At 47.2% G+C, this 14619-nt stretch overlaps 2 protein-coding genes across 7 annotated transcripts in view; both read left to right on the top strand.

Moving 5' to 3' along the window:
- Positions 1-256: 256 nt before the first annotated feature.
- Positions 257-2938, top strand: xrcc2 (X-ray repair complementing defective repair in Chinese hamster cells 2). The gene is made up of 6 exons (XM_054765755.1): positions 257-486; positions 703-784; positions 853-888; positions 957-1106; positions 1630-1903; positions 1983-2938. Exons 1-6 carry the CDS (start codon positions 466-468, stop codon positions 2257-2259), a joined length of 840 nt encoding a protein of 279 aa, XP_054621730.1. The 5' UTR covers positions 257-465; the 3' UTR covers positions 2260-2938.
- A 624-nt stretch (positions 2939-3562) lies between these two features.
- Positions 3563-14619, top strand: part of LOC129173825 (histone-lysine N-methyltransferase 2C-like) — a 33976-nt gene continuing 22919 nt past the window's right edge. For 5 of the 6 annotated variants that reach the window (XM_054765017.1, XM_054765014.1, XM_054765013.1 and 2 more), the window contains exons 1-15: positions 3563-3889; positions 4681-4905; positions 5089-5174; positions 5270-5780; positions 5851-6030; positions 6671-6693; positions 6773-6862; positions 6952-7061; positions 7142-7292; positions 7366-7537; positions 7626-7740; positions 7808-7971; positions 8049-13489; positions 13560-13757; positions 13844-14616. In XM_054765017.1, coding sequence (XP_054620992.1) covers positions 4682-4905; positions 5089-5174; positions 5270-5780; positions 5851-6030; positions 6671-6693; positions 6773-6862; positions 6952-7061; positions 7142-7292; positions 7366-7537; positions 7626-7740; positions 7808-7971; positions 8049-13489; positions 13560-13757; positions 13844-14616 — 8238 coding nt within the window. In that variant the 5' untranslated portion in view covers positions 3563-3889; position 4681. The remainder of the gene's footprint in view (positions 3890-4680; positions 4906-5088; positions 5175-5269; positions 5781-5850; positions 6031-6670; positions 6694-6772; positions 6863-6951; positions 7062-7141; positions 7293-7365; positions 7538-7625; positions 7741-7807; positions 7972-8048; positions 13490-13559; positions 13758-13843; positions 14617-14619) is intronic. The other variant, XM_054765016.1, reaches the window with a different exon arrangement.

Below are 14619 nucleotides of genomic sequence, written 5' to 3'. Positions count from 1 at the left end.
TTGTTCTGTTGACCAATTATTTTGCTTATATTAAGTAATAATGATTTATTGATACGTATTACGTAAGCAAATTGACATAGCAAGTGTTTTGTAATAGAAAATATATATTTTTAAATATAAAAATGAGTACCTTTGACCTTGATCGTTGTTTAGATTCCCACTTCATGTACGGCAGTGTGCTTTTCTGCACTTGGCGCTGCCAATGAAGGCGCATTGTCTTCCAAGCCGCTGGGGGCGCACTAACTCGAAGAAAACAAGCAAGTCTCAGCGGTTATAGGCTTGTGTAACGTCACAATTTGACTTAATGGAAGTTAAAGTAGGAGTTAAAGCAGTCGGGACGTGTTTGGATGTTAGCCACAGTGTTCAAAGAATAAATAAAACAAGTGATTCTGCTGCGACAACAGCGGTAGCTTGCCCTGTCGGAAAGAGAAGAAGTAGAAGAAATACTCGGAAGTGACGCTAAACATGAGTGAAAGTGGCGCGCAGGTGAGACGTTAAAGATTTTTCTTCACGGTCAATTAGTGACGACTATGATACGCAAACTTTCACTTTTTCAACCTTTACAGTGTCCAACGTGAACGTGTCTCTTTCAGTTACGCGTTTTGCTACAGTAGAGTGTGTGTTTACATACTGCATGTGGGTGCGGGCTATATCCTGGATGGTGTGGGTGCCATCTATAAACAGTACTTCTATCCTCTTCAGCTGTTCGCTCGTTTGGATGGTCGCCGCAGTGTGCGTGACATCGAACCTCGTCTATTCCCAGACGATGGTGGCCCCGGGCCAGGTGAGTGACCAGGCCCCCTTGCAATTGAATTGGACGCTAACAGATGACGTCACGTGTGTTTGCCTCAGGTGAGGTGGTGGAGCTCTTTGGGTCGGAGGGAACAGGTGAGTTCAAATCATAGGAAGCAGCTTTCCAAAGCCCAAGCGTATATGAATAACCTTACGTTTCACAGGTAAGACAGAGCTGCTCTACCACTTCCTGTGTCGAGGTGTGCTACCTGTGGCGGCGGGCGGGCTGGAGGTAGAAGTCGCCTTCATGGACACTGACTACTGTCTGGACATGTTACGTGTGGTCAGCATCCTGGACAGCAGGCTGAGCGCTGGTACGTGCACATATTAAATATATCTTTTTGAAAAATTTAGTTTTTGGAAGAATAAACTTTTTTAAATAAAGGAAAACCTACGCAAATAAAAACTTTGAAGGAAAAAAGTTGGGTATTTTTGTGAAAAGTCAGAAATGTACTGGAATAAACAAAGAAAGAGAATTCAGACTTATTTATATAATATTTTCAAGAATATTACATTATTCTCAAAAATATATATTTTTTGTAATCCGGCCTCCCTCTCTTAATTTTATATTTATCCATTCACATATATTTGTTTTTTAATTTATTTTGTGTATTCATATGAATATTAAAATTTATGCGAATGAAAATGTATTTTTAAAGAAAAAAGTTATATTTTTTGGATGGAAAAAGTAGGGTGTTTTTTTAGAGAAAAAGTTGTATATTTTCATGAAAAAAGCTGTATATTTTTTTGAATAAAAACTGTAAACTTGTCAAAATAACGTCACATATTTTTGTGACGAAAAGCATAAAAATGTAACATTTCTTCACTCGTGTCCAGCTTCTTCCCCTGGCTCGCCATCATCGTCACATGACGCTGCAGTGCGCTCATGTCTGTCCCGCCTTCTGGTGATGCACTGTTCCTCCTCCTCCCAGCTCCTTCTCACCCTCCACTCCTTGGAGACGTGGTTGGCGTCGCGGGCGGGCCTGGCGCTCCTCCTCATTGACAGCGTGTCTGCTTTTTATTGGCTGGACCGCTGTGAGGGCGGGCCCAGCGTCAGCAAGCAGGACGAGAAGCTGGGCAGGTGTGCGCAGCTGCTGGCTCGTCTGCTCAGGTGGGCCTTGCCTCGCTCGACCTCTCACCTGTCAGTCAGCTGTCACTCTCGTGTTCTCATCTGGCTCTACTCCTCTCAGGGATTACAGAATCAGCGCGTTCGCCTCTTGTCATGCCAACAGGAGGTACTCCAGTGGACCCTCCTCCTCTGAACCTGAGCAGCCGTACCTGTGTCGCCCCTGGCAACGACTAGTAACACACCGCATGCTGTGCTCCAAGCAGGGGGCTGCTCCAGAAGGTGGCAAGGAGCACAAGAGAAGTCAACTGTTCACCGTGCACTGCACCACCACCACTAAGACACAGTCTTACAGGACCTGCTCCTTTCGTGTGACTGATGGCGGTGTGCATTTTATATGACGCTCCTCCTCATCTCCACCTTGATATATACTGCACTTAAGGACGTTCTAAATGATGACGCTTCGCTCCGCTAACGTTAACCACCAGGAGGCCATTTTTTGGCTGTAACGGTACATTCTAGATCAACGTTCATGAACTAGAAAATTTGTATTTTTTTTGTATTTGTTGAAGTTTTTTTAAGTAAAGACATTTTTTTAAGTTTGAGAAAATTTATAAATTTTTATTTTATTTTTGTGAAGAGTTGTGTATTTTCAAGAACAAAACTTTTTAGGAAAATGTTGGATATTTGTAAAAAAAAAAGTATGTTTTACATATTTTTTAAAAGTTAAAATGTATGGGTTTGAGAAAATAGACATTTTTTGGAGGAAAGAAAAAAAAGCCATAAAGTTGTTTTAATAAAACAAAATATTTTATTATTATATTAACATTACACTTAGGAGAATAGAAAAGATTTTTTTTAAAGAAAAAAAAACAATTTTCAAGAAAAAAAATGTCATAAAAATATTGTCCTAGTATAAAGTTATATTGTTTTAAGTAAAGATGAATGTTTTGATTACACTTACGAGAATAGAAATAGAAGAAATAAATTTTATATTTTGTCTGGAAAAAAATTATCTTTGCATATTTTGGTGGAAAAAGACTGTAAACAAAGGCTGTAAACCGAGAATTCATTTATATATTTTGGGGGGAAAAGTTGTAAACTTTGAGAATAAAGTCACATTTTCAGAAACAAAATTCTTGATTTTTTTTCCAAGAAAAAAAGTCACTAACATACATGAATTAATAATTGGGAAGGAAAAGGCCATTTTGCGTGGTAGTTTTAAAAAAACCTACTATGATTATTTTTGTTTTATTTTTTTGGAGAAAAATTGTGACAGAAAAGTAAACTTTTAACAAGATAAAAAGTCATTGTAACAAGTGAAGTTCTGAATTCCCACACACACTTCATGCATCCATTAGCTGTTTCTCTCCATTGCTGGTATAATACTGTTATGGAACAACATCCTCTTCATTGCTCACTTTCTTATAAAAGATATTACTTTATTCTCGTTGCATAAATATTACTCTTCAGCGTGGCAAGTACAAACGTTTTTTACCCATATTTTTGGACTGTTGATGGTTCGGTCCACATTGTGAAAAAGCCAGTCCGGATTTTTGAGGTCTGATGACACAAACCAAATCACCAAAAGAGCCTGGAGCAGATCCATGCGCGGGGTCAGATGCACTTTGACACAACACAAACACACACACACCCCCCCACACCCACACGCATTGATGCACCATAATTCTCATCAACTCAACATCTATTCAACATCGAGCAGAACTCCACAGAATGTGAGGTCTTCAGAACACGGCTCCATGTTGACTTGGACCTACTTCTCCTGCTGGAGCTGACAGGCGGTGCTTCGGTCGCTCAAACATGGCCTCCATGATGGAGCCTCCGCTGCAACTTTAATTTTCGCCAAATTTCACGGCAAAAGCGTGTTTTTTATTTTTGGTCCAGGAAGTGTGATTCCAGCACACTAAAGAGACAAATGGTTGCTTTTGGAGAAGTTCGCCGTTGGATGTAAACGGATCGGTTTGATTTGGCAGGAAAGCTGGAGAGGAAAAGGAGAATTGCATCAAATCAGTAAGGAGCTTCTTATTCGCTTGTCTTTTTGCTCTTGGGAAACATTTTATCTTGACTTTTTTCTCCACATTTCGGTGCTTTTATTGACGCCTGGTCGCCATCGGCTTATAAGTGGCAGCTTTTTAGCGGGTTGTTTGTGTTAGCCAGCCATGCTAAACGTTAGCTCTTGCTAACAGAGAAGTGATCAGTCAACTGGGCGGTGCGACGAAGCTAAAGGCTAATGCTAACGGTTATGTTTACACCTTTTAGTTGAATCACAGGGCTTCATAACGTCACTTAGTGACTGTCATCCGACAAAAGGCAAAATCTAGGATCCAATCTGCAGTTTCGCATACAATTTGCTCTGTTTACAAGCGAGACTAGCCAAATCAACTCACTACCCTCGCATGCCCACTATTAGTCTTTCATCTTCGAAATATCTCAGCAATATTCTAAAAAAAAAGTCACACCCTGTGTAATAATGTCATGTTGCCAGGCGTTGGGTAACAAAAACAAGCCCGTACCAACAGGGGTTAAGATACAAAATGGGACACCGCCAACAGCATTTAAACCATTAAAAGCTACAGAATGAAGTAATGTGGGGAAAGAGTGGTTGTTAAATTAAGCAAAAAGGCAAACTGACACTGAAATTGCATGATCTCACTGTAAGTGATCTTGTTGTGTGTGTTTGCATGAGTGAACATGACCAGGAAGTGATGTCATCAACCAGGCAACACAAGGGCCAAGATCTCCATAGCTTATCTGGTTTTCCTTTCCCTTCTTCTTCTTTTTTTTTTTTTGTTATTACCCAGAATGCCCTCAGAGGCCCAGGAGCCTCGGGACAGAGGACCGCCCCCTCCTGTCACTCGGGCTGGACGCAGCGCTCAGCTGGCCAAAGCAGCAGCAGCAGCCGCCGCTAGCGAGAGGCGACCTCGCGGACGACCTCGGAAAGATGGGATAGTTGGGCGCGCCGCACCTGCAGCCCCTCCTCCTGCTCCGCCGCCACCCCCTCCTCCACCTCCCAAATCAAGGAAGAAGTAAGTGTGATGATGGAGAGAACGTGTAATGATGGTATAACTCCTAATTATGACTGTTTTTTGGTAGTACCACTAGATGGAACCCGCGTACCACCAGTGGTACACGTGGCACAGTTTGAGAAACGATTATTTAGACACACACACTGACCCAGACACTTTGTACTTACTTGTATGTGTGCACAGGGGTAGGAGTCGAGGCCAAGCCCAGGTGGAGGATGAAGAGAGCATGGACGCGACAGAGAAGAGACCTCCTCCAAACAAGAAGACAGGTGAGGACGATGATGTCACATGTCAGCAGACAAACACACCGACACACATGAACCAGGCCTTAGTCAAGAGTCCTGAAAATGTATGTGCACCACAGAGGAGAAGGAGGTGACGCCTGGACGCCGCCGCTCCACCTCCAGGAGAAGATCCAATACAAACCAGGACTCTGACCCTGCCCCACTTCACCCCGATCCCCCTGCTGCTCCAGAGCCAGCTCCGAGTGACGAGGATGACCAGAAACCCCCTGTTCCCTTGGAAGTGCCCTCCGTATCTAGCGTGGAGGAAAAACCTCAACTTAATCCAGCTACCACACCCCCATCTCTGGACATCTGTGTTCACAGTCCAAAACCAGGTCCTGATCCAGTGGAAGAGGAGCGGCCCGGCCCTACTCCCATGGAGGGGGGCCGCGGTCCTGTTCCTATGGAGCCTGAGGGGGGCGGGGCTAACTCAATAGGGCAAAGTCCCACCCTGAGTTTGGTCTCCAGCCCTGCGGCCTCGCCCTGCCTCCGTCTCGAGGATGAGGATTCGCTGTCTCCCCTCTTCCATCGATCCATGTCGGACGACTCTGGGGCCTCCCCCACCCCAAGCTTGGGACACACCAAAAAACGGTGAGTGTGTACACAAGTATCTATTACCATGGCAACAGTAGCACCTCAATGCTCTCTCTGCGTCTCTCAGTCTGAAGCAGTGTGCCTTCTGTTACCACGGCGACCAGCCTCCTCTGGGCCAAGGCCCGCTGGTGGTGTTCGGACCCACGCCCGGCTACATCCCGCTCCACATCCTCAACCGCCGAGCGTCCTCGGACCGCGACAGCGATTGTCATGACCACTGCTACCGTAGCAATGAGGCTCTGCCCATGTGAGTGGTCCTTTTGCTAACAAGCTAATTGCTGCAGTAATATAATATAATTTCATTTGTGGGACCCCCTATGTATGGGTTATGGTGAAAATGCTTTGGGAGGCATGCTAACATACGTATAATCCAGATATCCTCAAAGTTTTATAACCATTAGACAAATGCTCAGTGACTTATTGGCTGTTAGGTAGGTGCCCATGCAAACATGTTTTGGTTGATGGCTGCCATGTTTTTCAACCAGTCTTGCTCACATTTTACACACCTGTGCTTGTAAGTCTCCTAAAGGAGTGGATGAAATTTCGTCATTGGGCGCAGCACCCTGAACTTACAGTGGTGTGTTTTGTTCCGACTTATAGTGTGTTCTAACGCCACAATGTGGCATATTTGTCTGGGGGGGAAAAAAATAGCACGGGAAAGACAATAGAGGTGCATGTTTTGGCAAATCTTCACGCTTTTGTGTGCAGCGGTTCAGGAGTAGAAGAGCTAGTTTGTACAAATACATACAGTCACGTACTAGACTGTAGCTAATGTTTCTTGTTTTGTAGGAATCATGACTCACAACAAGTAGTCACAATAACAACTCCTAAACTACTGGTGTCATGATTCAAAAACTGAATTGCTATGTGTGTGTTTTTGTTGGTAGGAGCAGCAGTCCAGCACAGTGTGGTGAGTACTCGCAAGTGAGTTGATAATCGGAAACGTGGCACAGGCGTCCAGTCTCATTCCTCATTAATTTTGATTCCAGAGGACGAGTCTTCCTTACAGTTTGTACAGCAGCATGGACCCATCGGACTTCCGCAAGACGTCGATGTCCAAACACTGTTTGACCCCACAGGTGCTCTCTCCCCTCTCCTTACCTCCTCCTCATTGTGTCGTCCCTTCTGTGGGCAAGTAATTGATATGTTTATGTGTGTGTGTATGCAGGTCAGTGCTGTGCTCACCTGCAGTGTGCAGCCTGGTCGGAGGGTGTGTGTCGTGGCGAGGGCCAGTCGCTGCTCTACGTGGACAAGGCCATCGACTCAGGAAGCACACAGGTCAGTTGTAAAAGTGGTCAATATCTTGAACATAACATCACTCAGCCTTGTAAAACACCACCCCTTCCTCGCCCGTCCAGGTGTGCGTGTTCTGTCACCGGCTCGGAGCATCGCTTCGTTGCCAGGAGACCGGCTGTGGGCGGAGTTACCACTTCCCATGTGCCGCCGCTGCCGGAGCTCAACAGGACTGGAAGCAGAGACACACACTGTGCACACGACACGCACACACAGGTACGTACACAAAAAAATGTGCACGGTGTGTCTCGCTATGAGCTACTAGACGCGTGTCGGTCTTTCTTTGCAGCATCTTCGTCGTGCGTGTTGTGTTCGCGCAGTGATGACATCAGCAGTCTGTTGATGTGCTGTTGCTGTGGCAACCAATACCATGGTGGATGCCTGGCCCCGCCTCTCACTCCCTCCGCTCTGATCCGGGCGGGCTGGCAGTGTTCTACATGTCGAGTGTGTCAGTGCTGCAGGTAACACACACACACACACACACACACACACACACACAGTGTTGTGTATTAGTTTTTATTGCAGATTGATGATACCATTCTTTTCCAGGCTGCGAGGGGACACGTCTGTGTTGCTGGTCTGTGGTCGCTGTGATAAAGCTTACCATACACACTGTCTGACACTTCCACTGGATCACACACCTGCTAGTGGCTGGACCTGCCAGGTACACTCACACACTCTGATTAACCAGTCTAATGTTTTTCCTAAAACCTATTGTGGTCGTCTTCCAGAACTGCAGGGTGTGTCTCCGCTGTGGTATAAGGTCATCAGGTCAGTGGGCCAATCACCCCTTCCTTTGCGAGTTATGTGACCCAGGTCTGCCTTGTGCTCTCTGTGGCAACACCCCCGACTTGTCCTCGCCACAGGATTATGTCACCTGTGTCTGCTGCTATAGGTACTGCTATAGGTATCAGACAGCACAGTATCTGCAGCTGTATTGTTGTGTGTAACTTTGTGTGTGTTGTGTTTTAGGTCTGTCCACACAAAGTGTATTGTCCAGGCAGGCGAGGACAGAACAAAGTCCAAAGGCTACACTTGCTCCACCTGTCAGCCTGTGGGGGAGGAGCTAATGCCGCATACACCAATCCCACACAGTCCCACTTCAGACCTCCAGCTGAGTTCCACAGAGGCGCCGGACGTCTGCGTGACTCTGCCGTCAATTCAAATTCCTGCTGAAGTTCTGCCCATTGGTACTACTGCTCAAAGCCCAGTCCAGATCTTCTGTTTGGACCTGGCTCCAACCGAGAACACAGAGTCATCACACGAAAGTCTTATCCCATCTCAACCTGACGCCACAGAGCTCCACCAAAGTCTCACGCTGTCACTCTCTAGCCCCACAAAGCTAAAAGAAAATCCTCCCTCTAATCCTGCAGAACCACAGCACAGTCCAGTACCATCTCCTAACCCTGCAGCGCAAAGACTGAGTCCAGTACCTTCTCTTTCTAATTTCACGGAGCAAAGACTAAATCCAGTACCATCTCCCAACTCTATACAGCAAAGACTGAGTGTAGCACCATCACTTTCTAACCCTACAGAGCCACAACATAGTCCAGTTCCATCTCCTCCTAACCCCACAGAGCAAAGGCTGAGTCCAGTACCATCTCCTCCTACTGCCACTGAGCTCCAGAAATGTCCTGTACCATCTCCTCCTAACCTCACAGAGCAAACGCTGAGTCCAGTATCATCTCCTTCCACTGCCACTGAGCTCCAGAAAAGTCCAGTACCATCTCCTCCTAACCCTACAGAGCAAAGGCTAAGTCCAGTACCATCTCCTCCTAACCCCACAGAGCAAAGGCTAAGTCCAGTACCATCTCCTCTTAAGCCTACAGAGCAAAGGCTGAGTCCAGTATCATCTTCTACTACCACCGAGCTCCAGAAAAGTCCAGTACCATCTTCTCCTAACCCTACAGAGCAAAGGCTAAGTCCAGTACCATCTTCTCCTAACCCTACAGAGCAAAGGCTAAGTCCAGTACCATCTTCTCCTAACCCTACAGAGCAAAGGCTAAGTCCAGTACCATCTCCTCCTAACCCTACAGAGCAAAAACTAAGTCCAGTACCATCTTCTCCTAACCCTACAGAGCAAAGGCTAAGTCCAGTACCATCTTCTCCTAACCCTACAGAGCAAAGGCTAAGTCCAGTACCATCTCCTCCTAACCCCACAGAGCAAAGACTAAGTCCATTACCATCTCCTATCCCAATAGAGGAAAGACTAAATCCAGTACCATCTCCTACTAACCCCACAGAGCAAAAACCAAGTCCACAACTATCTCCATTTGACCCAAAAGACATTCATCAAATTCCAGAACAATCTTCCTCTCAGTCCACAGTGCTGAAACAAAGTCCACTGCCATCTCCTACAAACGTCACAGAGTTCCAACATAGTCCAGAGCCACCTTCTGTGAAGCACACAGATCTCTGCCAAAGTTCCTGCACGGAACTCCAGACAAGTTGTGCAAAATCTCCCTTTCACCCAGCAGAACCCTGTGAAAGTCCAGGGCAATCTTTATCTGAACCCACCAACTTCCAACCTGTACTTTTGCCTGTTCGCCTGACAGAGCTTCAGGAAAGTCCTGTACCATGTTCAACGAACCACACAGAGCTCCAGCGAAGTCCAGCACCATCTCCTTCTACAGTTGCAGAGATCCAGAAAAGTGCAGTAGGATCTCCTTCAACTGTCACACAAGTCCAGCAATGTCCAGTCCCATCTCTTTCAGATGTTACAGAGCTCCAGCAAAGTCCAGTACCATCTCCTTCAGACGTTACAGAGCTCCAGCAAAGTCCAGTACCATCTCCTTCAGATGTTACAGAGCTCCAGCAAAGTCCAGTACCATCTCCTAAGGTCACAGAGCTCCAGGAAAATCCAGTATCATCTTTACCAAGCCCCACAGAACAAAGACAAAGTCCAGCACCATCTCGTTTTGACGTCACAGAGTTCCACCAAAATGCAGTCCCGTGTCCTAAAGTTGGAGCTTTGCAAGAAAGTCCATTACCATCTCCTTCCAACGTCACAGAGCTCCACCAATGTCCACTACCGTCTCATTATACCATCACAGAACAAGGTCTAAGTCCTACATCATCATCTTCTATTGACACAGGGGTCCAGCAAAGCCCACTACCAATTCTGAATGTCACACAGCTCCGGCATAGTCCACTACTATGTTCATCAAACCCCACGGAGCTCCAGCAAAGTCCAGTTCCTTCTCCTAGTGTCACAGCGGTCCAGGAAAGTGCAGTACCACCTTCACCGAACCCCACAGTGGTTGGGGAAAGTCCGGTACCAACTTTATCAAACCTCACAGAGCTCCAAAAAAGTCCAGTCCCATCTTCATTGAACCCCACATATTTCCAGCGAAGTCCAGTACCATCTCTTTCAACTGACACAGAGCTCCAGAAAAGTCCAGTTCCATCTCCTACCGTCACACCAGTCCAGGAAAGTCCAGTACCATCTTCCTCGAACCACACAGAGGTTCAGGAATGTCCACTACCATCTTCATCAAACCCCACAGAGGTCCAGGAAGGTCCAGTACCATCTTCATTTAGCCCCACAGACGTCAAAGAAAGTTCAGTACCATCTTTATTGAACCCCACAGAGGTCCAGGGAAGTCCAGTACCATCTACATCGAATCCCACAGAGGTCCAGGAAAGTGCAGTACCATCTTCATTTAGACCCACAGACGTCAAAGAAAGTTCAGTACCATCTTTATTGAACCCCACAGAGGTCCAGGAAAGTCCAGTACCATCTACATCGAATTCCACAGGGGTCCAGGAAAGTCCAGTACCATCTACAAGGAATCCCACAGATGTCCAGGAAAGTCCAGTACCATCTACAAGGAATCCCACAGAGGTCCAGAAATGTCTAGTACCATCTACATCGAATCACACAGAGCTCCGTCAAAGTCCAGTACCCTCTCCTTCCACTGTCCCAGAGCTCCACAAAAGTCCAGTGCTATCTCCTACTGATGCAGAGCTTCAGAAAAGTCCTCTTCCATTTCCTTCTAACATCACAGAGCTCCAGAAAAGTCCAATACCATCACCTTTTAACATTGCAGAGCTCCAGCAAAGTCCAGTACCATATCCTAACATCGCAAAACCCCAGCAAAGTCCAGTACCATCTCCCATAAAATCCACAGAGCTCACACAGAATTTTACGTCATCAGATGCAGACCCCACAAAAATTAAAACCAGTACCACAGAACCCCAACAAATCACTGTTCTATCTCATTCTTGTGGAGAAGCACTCCAAAAAGGTCCACTACAATCTGCCCTGATTCCAGCTGATACTGCTCAGCTTCAGGAGTGTCCTGCTGCATTGCGGTTTAGTCCAACACAAGTAAAGGAAAACTCGCCATGCAGTCATGATCCTTTGGAATGTAAGGAAAACCATGCCATGTTTCCTCGGCCTTCAACACCTGCTCAGTTGTCTTCTGGTCCTTTGGACCATCAGACGTCCACACAGTCTCCGCCTAGCCCTCATGAATTGCCATCCAGCCCTTTCATGAATTCAAGTAGAGAACAGCTATTGACAAGAGTTTCTCAAAAGAGTCCACTGCATGGTAGTCCGATGTCAGAACTCTGTCCTACCAGATTAGATGCTGATGAAGCGAAGCCTCAGATCATCTCTCCAAACAACAGTAGATCATGTAGTCCTGCTGACATCGTCATTGAAGAGACGCCGCTCAAAACTCATCAAGGAACAGATAGTCCTGTGCCGCATTGTCTGACAAAAACATCACAGGATGTTGAAGCAACACTGGATCAGGAGAGCCTGGTACCAAGCCTTCCCTCTCATTTGCCTTTTGGGGCTGCACAGATCAGTTTAACACTGGACGAGGATCTTTCACCAGTCTCTTTAAAAACCACCTTCCACGACAGAGGAAAAACTGCATGTAGACCCAGTTCAGCTCCATGTAGCCCATCAAGAACCCCCCTTAGCTCAACACGATGTAGTCTATCACAGCCTGCTAGCCCAGTGCAGACTCTGCTAGAAAGTAGGTCTCTGCAGATTAAGGTGCTTGCTCCTCAGTCTGCTACATCATCAACGGAATGTTCCCAAAGCAGTTTCAGCATTGAGCTTCAGCCTGGAGCCATTCTACAGAGTCCAAATCTTGATGGTCAAACACTTGAATCTGTTCTTTGTAGCCCGACCACTGTCACATCCACGACGACTCCAATAGTTGCACCATCGCCCACACCAGAAAGCCTTGTTCACCAAATGGAACACAGTAGCCTCACTTGCATGTCTTTTTACGCTGAGAAACCTGTTGAACAGAAGGCTAGCCCAACACATAGCCAAGCTAGCAGAGATGGTGCTAGCCCCTCACATGCCAGTGAAATGCCTGCTGGTTCTGCCAGCTCACTTCTTCAGGCCTCCTCTGACTCAATGCCAAAGGTGTCTGACCTTGACGTTGTCCAGCCTTTACCAGCTAGTCCTGTGATGGACTGTTCGTCTCAGCCACCAGCCAACGACCTAGCACCCGTACACTCTTCAAGGGAACCAGTTAGCCCCTCGTCAATACCTTCTTCTCATGGAGACATCATATCAACTGAAAATGAAGATACGACATTAATATCTCCCATGACTAGTCCTCACCATGAGAACTCAGTTAATGCTAGTCCAGAGCCTCCTCAGCTCCCACAATTAGGCCAGTCCAGTCCATTACAGGTCCAAATATCCGGCAGTCCCCCAGCGACTACTCTTGTACATTCAAGTCCCACTTTAGCTAGTCCTACACACTGTAAACCGATTGATGTTTGTCCCGCTAACAGCTCTGTCAGCAAAGATCTGAGCAACTTCGACGGTAGTGTCTCCTCGAGCAATCAAAGTTCCTCGGTAGCTGGCATGACCCCACCCCCTTTAGCACATGCTAGCCCAACGCAGGCTAGTGAAACATTTGCCCACAGTCCCACAGATTCTAGCCCCGTTCCTAGTCCAAGCTTAAGCCCTGCTGAAGCCCAACTGAAACTTGCTATGTCAAATTCAAGTCCTGGACTTCCGTCCCAAGGCCAGGACTCAGTCATTTGCAGTTCAGTTCAGCTGGATACCAACCCAGGTCCCACTGCAGATACTAAGCCTCGAAGCCCTTTGAGTCAAAGACCAGCTGCCAGTCCCACTCAGGAACACAGTGAGACGCCTCAGACTAGATCTACTAAGGAAATGCTTGATAGTTCCACATTTTCGCCCTTCTCCCATGAATGTCCCCCCTCAACATGTATACCACAAGCTAGCACAGAGCACTGTAGCCAACTTTCCCCTCAATTAGCTAATACAGAGGTTTCACAAAGTCCGGGTCTCACCAGCCCTGAGAGACCAGAGGCCAGCACAGGTGCAGGTTTTGATACCCACTTTCAGTCAGGAACCAGCCCGTGTTCAACTGGTGCTACTTCTGTCATCCTGTCTGAGGAGTCCACATCCAGTAAGTATGAGAGACTAGTTTATAGTTCAAAACAGCTTCCATAACCTACCATAATAATACAATATTTTAGTTTCAACAGTTGTTACCATGACAAATGACGAGGAGGAGAATGGGAGCGTTCAGGAGCACAAGCTCCCAGTGCAGGACCAGGACGAGGATCATAAGGAGCAGGTCCAGGAGGAGACTAAGGTGCAGAACCAGGAGCAGGATGAACAGGAGGAGAATAAGGAGCAAGAGGTCCTCAGTGGTTCGAAGTTTCCCTTGTCAGGTATGAATCAGCTAGTCCTTGAGCTTAGATGTCTTCCACAAGGGATGATGATGATGATTGATGACCTTGTCTATCTGTCTTCTTAGAAGTCCAGCTCTCTCCTCGTCCCCCTGCTGCAGCCTCCCCAAACTCACCCTTGGCTCCCCGACAACCCTCCTCAGTTGCACTCACTGGCTCCCCTGTCCCATCACGGCAGTCTCCAAATCAAGCTGGCTACCCTGATGCTTCCCTCACCCTCCGCGTGACAGCTAAAGCTCCCTCCTCCCTGGAGGATCAAAGGGAATTGGGACAAGAGGACTCCTGTCCTGTGTCATTGGCCCAGGGTGCTGACCAATCCAATCCTGCCAAAAATGTCCACCAAACAGTCACAGAGTCTTCAGAAAGGGTGGATGGGCAGCCAGAAACACCAGAGTCAGTAACAGCTGCCCTGGATGAAGTTGCTACAAAGGAAGAGAGGGAGGAAGATGGGGAGGGCCAAGAGATTGCTGACCCCAAAGACCAATCCTATGTGGAGGAGGAACCACTGAGCCCTGTGCTGGAGCTGGACCCATCTTTAGATGTGGAGGTGATGAAGCTTATGACAGCCGCTTCTTCTCCGGCCTGCCTTCTGCACCTGTCCTCCCTTACTGCACCTCCCCTTCCCACCCGGGGGAAAGGGCGGAGCCTCAGGCCTCCTCCCTGCTCCTCTTTCACACCATCAGACGACCTCTCCATCCGGCTCAGACAGTCGCCGTTCTCCACCGAGGCATCACCTGAGACCTCCCCTGCCAGAGAGCCCATCACTCCGCCTCCACTTTCCCCACCGTCACCTCCCCTCAGGTTCAGCTCTCCATACAGGGAGTCTCCACCCCTCTCCAAGGTA

The sequence above is a fragment of the Dunckerocampus dactyliophorus genome, chromosome 21 (assembly GCF_027744805.1).
Source record: "Dunckerocampus dactyliophorus isolate RoL2022-P2 chromosome 21, RoL_Ddac_1.1, whole genome shotgun sequence".
Classification (NCBI taxonomy): domain Eukaryota; kingdom Metazoa; phylum Chordata; class Actinopteri; order Syngnathiformes; family Syngnathidae; genus Dunckerocampus; species Dunckerocampus dactyliophorus.
Note: the sequence above shows the minus strand (reverse complement) of the source record. Positions and strands in the feature narration are given on the sequence as shown.

Coding starts and splice junctions, on each gene's coding strand:
- xrcc2 (XM_054765755.1), top strand. CDS start 466: ATGAGTGAAAGTGGCGCGCAG. Junction 1,107..1,629: donor GGACAGCAGGCTGAGCGCTG/GTACGTGCACAT, acceptor ACTCGTGTCCAG/CTTCTTCCCCTGGCTCGCCA. Junction 1,904..1,982: donor CTGCTGGCTCGTCTGCTCAG/GTGGGCCTTGCC, acceptor TACTCCTCTCAG/GGATTACAGAATCAGCGCGT.